This window comes from Lactuca sativa, chromosome 4 (assembly GCF_002870075.4).
Source record: "Lactuca sativa cultivar Salinas chromosome 4, Lsat_Salinas_v11, whole genome shotgun sequence".
NCBI lineage: Eukaryota > Viridiplantae > Streptophyta > Magnoliopsida > Asterales > Asteraceae > Lactuca > Lactuca sativa.
This window is the reverse complement of record NC_056626.2, coordinates 299,121,029-299,130,636: the sequence shown is the minus strand read 5'-3', so window position 1 is coordinate 299,130,636 and position 9,608 is coordinate 299,121,029. Positions and strand designations below refer to the sequence as shown.

The window sequence follows — 9,608 nt, the reverse complement described above, 5'->3', positions numbered from 1 at the left end:
TTAAAACCTAAAGTAAAATATCAAATAATTTTTAAAAAATCAATATATATTTTTTAACTTAGTTGAAAGGAAAACATTAAATATTACTAATAGTAAAAGAAACTAAATTGATGAATCAAATTAATTAAAAGGTGTCTGAAAACTATATTCTAACATTTTTAACTTGCGCCGCTCAACGCACGAGAATTCGTCTAGTCTATCTATACAACGGTTTCAATATTTATGTAATATTGTTTATAAAAATCATTAAATATACTTTGTTGAAACAAGAATTTAATGCCTAAATTTAATTACATTTAGTGTAATCCAATTATAATTATTATTTTTTAAATATCACTTTATTATTTTTGTTCTCATTTAGAATATAATTTAAGTTATCATTAGAATTTTTTAAAACAAATAAATTTAATTAAATTTTAAATTGTCAATAATTGTATTTTATTTAATAAAATATTAACCAATTTATATTTTATGCATGTTTACTTCTTTTACCAAGTTGTACAAGCACATATCTTTCAAATTTTATATTTTTGGCTTAGATTTTAAATTTTGTTACAAAATTATTCCGCACTTTAATATTTTTTGAATTTGTCCCAAATATAGTTTAATTTAAAATTTTATTTTTCTAAAATATTTTAATACTCTTTTGAAAATCTCACAATCTTTTATTTGATTTTGTTTTCTAAACCTTTTTACAAAATTTTAAAAACGATTTGTAGATATTTTATAACCTTTTTTACACTTTCATACGACTTATCTTTGACGAAATAAAAATTGTATATTTTAAAAGAGGGTGACCTGTTTAACCTGAGTTTGTTACATTTTAAAAAAAAAATGTGTTTATTAGCAAATTAAAAACATTTTGAAAATTTTGTTTTTAAAGTTCAGTAACAACCTTATAAGTTAAAAATAAACATGTGATCTAACCTCTATAAATATCAGGCCCATTTCACTACATCTCATCATACCAATTAATTTCACCATCTGTATAATAAAAATGGCTCTCGTTTCGCTAGCACAACGCATTTCCTTCTCTTCTATGTTTCTCATTTGCATTTTCTTTCTTTCTAATGTTTCTCCAACCACTTCAATTTTAAACGAACCATGGACCAAGATCAAAAACCTTAGTGATCCCATTGTAAAAGACATCGAAACCTTTTCTATCGAAGAGGCAAAAAAAGAACAAAAAATTAGTCAAGATTTTCTAGGAAAAACAGTTAATGGGTATTATAGAAAATATGATCGAGGTCTTGTTTATGGTATGTTGTACAAGTTAGTGATAAAAAAAACATCGACAACAAATCCAGAAAAGTTAGTGATAAAAAAAACATCGACAACAAATCCAGAAGAAATGTATATTGCTATTGTTTTCGTTTACCAAGATTCGGGTAGAAAAGCGCTTCGTTGTTTTTCGGGACCTACAAGTGTTACTAAATGCGCATAAGTTTACAAATGTTATTTATGAAATATATAATGAGTTCTTAGACCACCGTGTTTATGCTTTTTGGTTATAAAAATATCTTATTCTGTACATATCCCTCTCGATTGCTTTGTGTATCCCCTTGTGTGAGTTGGTGAATGTGTGTTTGACTTTTTTATCTGAATAAGGAGATATGTATATATACACTCATAAAAACTTAGACGTTCTTGAAAGAAATAAATATAAATAAATGTATATTAACGAATTATATACATTTATTTGGGACCGTAAGATTATAAGTTCTCGTTTTTATAAAATATAATTTTTTGGTCGGTATAGATGTAAAATCTCATTGTATTTGAATACCTGCCGTTTATGATGGTATCAACCATGGTTCTAAAAAGTGCGCCTCAAGGCGTGCCATGACGCAAGGCGTGATGTAGACGTTACGAAAACGTCTAAAGCGGATTTGTTAAGCGTGACACCCAAATAACGTGTCAAGGCGTGTCTTATCGCGTTACGGCGCGAGTTTTTTTCAAGGCGCAGGTTTTTTTCGATTTTTTTTTGTTTTTTTTTTGTCGGGCCCAAAATAATTTAGTTTTTGTTAACTTTTTTATATTAAATATTAATATAACACTTCTAACAACTTCATATATTTGATACAATTCAATAATTATATAATTTATCTCTTTTAATGTATATAAAATAGTCACGCCTTGAAAAAGTTATGGCTCACCAAGGCTTGGCATAACTTAACTTTGACCCCGCCGTCAAGTCACGTCTTGGGTTTTTTAAAACCTTGGTATCAACTAATGATATTCTTAACATGCGTACTTAATACATAACCCAAAGGAGTATATATATATATATATATATATATATATATATATATATATATATATATATATATATATATATATATATATATATATATATATATATATATATAACTAAGTATTACTTATTAAAACTACTGATTTGATCAAAATGTTATTCCAAATGTTATATTGTCATTGACATTTTTGTTTAATTAGTTTGATACTTTTTATTAAAAGTAATAAACTAAACTAAATTATATTGTTGCTGGAGCTTATCTTATATCAAAAAAAAATATATATATATATATATATATATATATATATATATATATATATATATATATAAAAGTTTATTATTTTTTAATTTAAAGTTATATTAATTACATTTCATTCATAGCACACACACAAATATATATATTGTGTGTGTGCTATGAATGAAGTGTAATTAATATAACTTTAAATTAAAAAATAATAAACTTATATATATATATATATATATATATATATATATATATATATATATATATATATATATATATATATATATATATATATGAATTAAGTGTAATTAATATAACTTTAAACCAAACCAAACTAGTAAATTTTGGTAAGAACTTTAATTGAGAAGAAAGAATATTTAGAGAGAATATGAAAGTTATATCTCTTATAACTTTTGGTGTATCTCATTGTTTACAATGGAAAGGTATTTATACTACAATTTTTTCTAACATATAATTGTAACTAGTTAGAAATGTTTATAAATTTACCATGCACCAATTCTTATGTCATCCACCTATTATTTACAACACTCCCCCTTGGATGACATCATTTTAGCGTTCAACTTTGATGTACTGCCTCATTAAAAACCTTGCTAAAGAAAACCTAGTAGGAAAAAACTTTCGCAAAGGGAAAAATAGTGCAATGTATAGTTGACTCCCCCTTATTTAGACATCTGTCACATTATATTCTATGCACATGTCGCATTCTGATGCCATTGACATGTTTCCTAAAGATTGTAGTAGGAAGTGCCTTCGTAAAAAGGTCTACTGCATTGTTACTGGATTGAACATATTTGATTTCAACTTGATGATTCTTTATAAGCTCTTGAGTGTACTCAAAAAACTTTGGAGGTATATGTTTTGTCTTGTCGCTCTTGATATATCCCTCTTTAATTTGACTGACACATGCTTAGTTATCTTCATAAATTAAAGTTGGACATATATCCTTTTCAGGTCCACATGAAGTTAAAACTAGTTGTGTCATCTATCTTAACCATTACATTCTCTACTAGCTTCATTTAGTGCAATTACTTAAGCATGATTTGAGGATGTGGCAACAAAGTGTTTGCTTTTGAGAACACCAGGAACTTGCAGTACCTCCATTCATGAATATGTATCCAGTTTGAGATCTAGCTTTATGAGGATCGGACAAATAACCTGCATCTGCATAACCAATCAAGCCTTGTTTTGAATTATTAGGATAAAATAACCCTAAATCACTAGTTCGTCGAAGGTATTGAAAAATATGTTTGATTCCATTCCAATGTCTTTTATTTGGGGCTGAACTAAATCTTGCTAGCAAGTTTACAGCGAAAGAAATGTCAGGTGTAGTACAATTGGTAAGATACATAAGAGCTCCAATTGCATTTAGATATGGTACATCTGAACCAAGGACTTCTTCATTTTCTTCGCATGGACGAAGTGCATCCTTGTCAATATTTAATGATCTAACAACCATTGGAATGCTTAAAGGATTTGCATTGTCCATATTGAAATGTTTCAAGACTGTTTATGTGTAATCTGATTGATGCACAAGTATTTCGTTAGGCATATGCTCAATCTGTAAACTAAGACAATATTTGGTTTTTCCAAGATCTTTCATTTCAAATTCTTTCTTTAAAAGTTCAATCACTTCAAGGATTTCTTTATTCCTTCCAGTGATGTCCAGATGTTGTTTTCTTAATAAATACACATGGACAAATAATGTTATTTTTATAACCTTCACTTGTCAAATAATCGCTTAAACGATTGTACCACATGCGTCCAAATTGCTTTAAACCATACAAAGATATTTGTAATTTTATAGAATATATTTCTTTGGGTTTTGTACTAAACACTTCAGGGATTTTCATATAGATATCACTATCAAGTGATTCATACAAGTAAGCTGTAACAACATCTATAAGACGTATCTTTATATTTTTAGATACTGCCAAGCTAATTAAATATCTGAAGGTATTTGTATCCATTTCCGGTGAATAAGTTTCTTCATAATCAATTCCAGGTCTTTGAGAAAAACCTTGAGCAATAAGTCTGGCCTTATATCTTACAATTTCGTCTCTCTCATTTCTTTTTTGTACGAAGATCCATTTATATCCTAATGGTTTCACAACTTCATGTGTGAGTGATATGGGCATATTTAGTTATAAAATTCATGCATTATCTTAATACTTTATGTTGTTTTTGTCTCATTTAATGAAAAAAGGGTGCTTAATTAGTTTAGAATTTCATTTTTTAGCAATAATGACATGCTCGGATGGAAAATGAAGCGGAATTGGCGATTGGAGGCTTGGATCTTGGATTTTGAAGAAAGAAGGATGTTGCTGGATAGCTTGACCCCTTTTTAGTGTTTTGGCCATATCTCATGAACTGTAACTTCGATTGACAAGATTCAAAATGTTCTGAAAACTAGACAAAATTTCGGACGACTTTTATGTTTTGAGAAAATGCTGATTCCAAACGGACTCGACAAGTAGTCCATAAACTCGACGAGTCACTTCGAACTTTTGTGATTCTGGACATGCTGACTTGCCGTACACGGGTTTTAAGTGACAGACTCGTCAAGTAGGTCACTGGACTCGACGAGTCACCTCTGTTTTGTGAAAATCTATATAAAGGGACTTTTAGATTGATACCCTAAGATATAGATGAACCCTTGGAGGCCAATTGTCGACTAAAGGTGTTGCTGGAGCGTAGGAAGCTAAGGAATCAACCCTACATTCAGTTTTAAGGAGAATCAAGTCAAAATCAAGTTTACTCTTACGTAATCTCTTGTTTGAACTATGTTTTTACCAATTGATTTCGTTTTTGAGCTTGTTTCTGTTGAAATCATGAGCTAACACTCATAACTTCTATTTAGGTAGATGAATTTGTGAACATGGATTGATTATTTGATTAGGATTAATTTTGATTGGTGATTATGTTTTATTAAGTTTGTTAAAGAACCTTATGTGTTAACAATAACTATTCTTCTATTAAAAAATCAGTAATTAAGTTGTATGAACATCTCTTAGTTATTAATTTCATATGATTTATTGTGACCACATAGTTGTATGTCTAGGAATAGCGAATGTGAAACTAGAATTAACTAGAAGATAGGTAAGTTAATGTGTGAGCTTGTTTGATGAACATCAGCAAGAGGTTAATTGAAGGGCCAATTTAATTAACCATTACAAGTCTTATTTAACCCGAATCAATAACTAGGAAATCCGTTAATTTAGACAATTGGTCACTGCTTGAGTTAATTTGTTTCCTAAGGATTAGTAATAGCGAACGTGAAACTAATCATCTTAGTCGGTAGCCAATGAAGAATTAATCTGATACATTGAAATCATCCATGGGAACAAATGAGTCGAACCTAAACAGAAGTCCTCTTTATTATTGAATTTAGTTGATTTTTATTTGCTAAGCTCTTAGTTTCTTAGTTTAAGTTTTAGTTAACTGTTTAAGTTTCTAGTCTTGCAAAACTAGAGAAACCCCCCTTTCTATTACTTGTTTTGTTTAGATAATATTAGCATTTATTTTAATTATTTACCATTCCCTGTGTTCGATAGCCTACTTGCTTGAACTATATTACTAATCGATAGGTACACTGCCATTCGTGCGTTTATTTTGTGTCTAAGTTAGTAGGATTAAAACAAGTTCGTTTCACACACATCAGTGAGGATAATGTTCCCAAAAACCTTTCTCTTGTTAAGAGAATTTAATTCAACTTGCATAGCTTCCTTCCATTTAGCTCAATCATTTCTTCTTTGACATTCAATGACAGATTCTGGTTCGGGATCATCATTCATAATATCACATGCAATTGAATAAGAAAATATTGCACCTATATAGTCAATTTCATTTTGCTCACATATTCTATTTGTCTGACCATAATTTTATGCATCATCCTCCTTTCCAAGGGGAATTTGAATAATTCATGTTTCCCCAGGAACACTTTCCTCATGATCTAGTGCATTTTTTGTTCCTCTTATTTTTCGTGGGTTCTTATCCTTAGAACCAAATGGCCTTCCATGCTTCAGGCGTGTTTGACTCTTGAGTGACGTTATCATCAGATTGTCCATGTGGAATGTCAAGTCGAGCTGGTACATTGACAGCTGGTATATATGATTTATTCACCCTTTTTGTGTCAGTAAATGCATCAGGTAATTGATTTTCCATTTCTTGGAAATGCATTATCTTTTGAACTTCCATGTCACATTGCTTTGTGCGAGGGTCAAGATATGATAAAGAGGGCTCATGCCATGACACATCCTTTTCCAGAATCTTCTTTTCTCCACCTAGTGATGGGAAATTGTGTCATAAAATTGACAATCTGTTAGGCATGTTGTGGAAATATCACCTGTTAATGGCTCAAGATATCTTATAATAGAGACTAACTTATAACCAACATATATTCCTAACCTTCTTTGAGGACCCATTTTTGTCTGTTGAGGTGGTGCAATAGGGACATATACTACACACCCAAAAATTCTCAAATAGGATATATTTGGCTCTTGACCGAAAGCAAGTTGTAGTGGAGAATATACATGATATGAACTTGGTCTCATGATTATCAATGATCCAACATGTAAGATTGCATGGCCCCAAACAGAAACATGAAGTTTGGTCCTCATTATCAATGGTCTAGCTATTAGTTCGAGATGTTTAATCAGTGATTCAGCAAAACCATTTTGTGTGTGTACATGAGCAACTGGATGCTCAACAACAATTCCTACAGATATACAATAGTCATTAATGTTTGTGAAGTTAATTCACCAGCATTATCAAGTCTCGCTCTTTTGATAGTATAATCAGAGAAATGTGCCCTTAACTTAATAATTTGGGCAAGAAACTTTGCAAATGCCATATTACGAGTTGATAATAGGCAAACATGAGACCATTTGTTGGATGCATCTATTAAGACCATAAAGTATCTAAATGGTCCAGATGGAGTGTGAATCGGTCCATATATATCACCTTGAATTCTTTCTAGAAATCTAGGTGATTCCCTTTCAACTTTCACTGGAGAGTGTTTTATAATTAACTTTCCAAGGGAACAAGATGTACATGGTTTTATACTATTGGATTGAGGGAACTTTTGGTCCTTCAATGGATGCCCATGTGTATTCTCAATTATCCTTCACATCATTATTAATCTTGGGTGGCCCAACCTATCATGCCATAAACTGAGTGTCCCAAGATAACAATGTTTTCCTTTGATTACCGTATTTGATTCAATCATATGTATAATGTAGACCAGAATCAAGTGTTGGTTGTTTTTCAAGCACATGGTTTTTGTCTATAATATACCTATATTTCTTATTTTCAATGGTCATAGTTTTTGTGTCATATCCTTTGAAATATATGTCATTGGAACTTAATAAGTTTCTATTAGACTTTAGAGAAAATAAGACATTTTCTATACAAAAGTTTGTGCCATTTGGTAATATAAAATGGGCTTTCCCAATTCCCTCTATCAAGTCTACATGACCTGATATTATATGCATGGCTGTTTTTTTGTACTAATTTTAAAAAATATTTCTTTGATTTCAGAATGGTATGTGTACTACCACTATCTACTATACAAAGATCTCCAATCTTTTCTTGGTGTTGTGCTCCAGTTGGACTCATATTAAACTTCACATATGAAAGGAATAATAAGTGAATAAACATAATCATAATTATTATTAAAAAGAAAGTTCATTTATTGTAGGAAAGACATTACATGAAAAACAAACGAAGGAAAAACAGTTTTACTAGAACAATAATAGATTTTTTTAGTTTATGTCTTCCATGTCATTGCAGAAATCAGCAACATTTAGCAGAGTGAATTCAACATTATCAATGAGGTTTGCTTCTTTTCCTTTTCCTTTAATGGAATCTTGATAAAGTTGACAAAGATGTGTAGGTGTGCGACAGGTCCTTGACCAATGGCCTATGCTACCACATCTATAACATGAACCATCAGATTTTTGTGATGTCCCAGTGTCATGCTTTGCCACTTTGGCCTTATCTTGTGTGTAGACATTGTTTCTTTGTGAATATTGGTAAGTATTCCTTTTCTGCCTACAACCACGATTATTACCTTGTCCACGACTAGAATTATAGTTCTGATTATGACTTTGGTTTCGATTAAAATAGGCACGACCTCGTCCTCGACCACGACCACGCCCTCGTCCGTGTGTATTGTTTTGATGACCATCAATATTTGTAGCATTTGCTTCAGGAAGTGCTACTGATCCCATTGGATGAGATTCATGGTTTTTCATCAAGAGTTCATTGTTTTGCTCTGCAACGAACATACATGCATTTAGTTTAGAATATCTTGTGAACTTTTGCATCCAATATTGTTGCATCAAGGTAATGTTTGTTACATGATATGTGGAGTAAGTATTCCCCAACATATCTTCATCAGTAACTTCTTGTCCACACTACTTGATTTGTGAACATATTCTGAACAAAGCTGAGTTGTATTCATTTACTTTTTTGAAGTCTTGAAACCTCAGTATTCTCCATTCATCTCTAGCATTTGGAAGTGTAACTTCCTTTTGATGGTCAAATCTTTCTTTCAAAAGATTCCAGAGAATACTTGGATCAGTAACATCAAGATATTCAAATCTTAACATTTCATCAATATGCTTACGAAGGAAAACTTGTGTTTTTGCTTTGTCTTGTGCCAAAGAATTATTAAATTCATATATAGCATTTGAGATTCCTATGGACTCAAGATGCATTTTTACATCTATCATCCATGGCACATAGTTTTTCCCACTAACTTCAAGTGCTGCAAACTCGAGCTTTGCAATGTTGGACATAATGTAACTATAAATTTTAAACAAAATTAAAATTAAAATTAAAATCCATTTATTTCAATAGATATTACACAAAAAAGAAGCGGTAAAGCTAATATTGCATACAAGCCTAAAAGTAGATGAAATTTCATATTATCTTCTATGTTAAGGAGATGAAAAGTAACATTACTATTTTAGTCATGATTATCACAAAAGGATGAATCATCTTGAAGCTTAATTTCTTGAAATTGATTTGTTTGATAGAAAGAGAGAAATATTTGTTGTGCGTAAAATAAGTAGGGTAAAGATGTTAATT

General features: G+C 30.6%; 1 protein-coding gene across 1 annotated transcript; it reads right to left on the bottom strand.

The window, feature by feature from the left end:
• Positions 1-8,278: 8,278 nt before the first annotated feature.
• On the bottom strand, positions 8,279-9,316 carry LOC111897300 (uncharacterized). The gene is made up of 2 exons (XM_023893255.1): positions 8,984-9,316; positions 8,279-8,932 (listed from the first exon to the last, which is right to left on the bottom strand). Exons 1-2 carry the CDS (start codon positions 9,314-9,316, stop codon positions 8,279-8,281), a joined length of 987 nt encoding a protein of 328 aa, XP_023749023.1.
• Positions 9,317-9,608: the final 292 nt, after the last annotated feature.

What these genes read in the sequence shown, in the direction of transcription:
- LOC111897300 (XM_023893255.1), bottom strand. Translation starts at nt 9,316, where the DNA reads ATGTCCAACATTGCAAAGCTCGAGTTTGCAGCACTTGAAGTTAGTGGG. An exon ending in GGTTTCAAGACTTCAAAAAA is followed by an intron (nt 8,933 to 8,983) that starts GTAAATGAATAC and finishes CAAATCAAGTAG; the next exon opens with TGTGGACAAGAAGTTACTGA.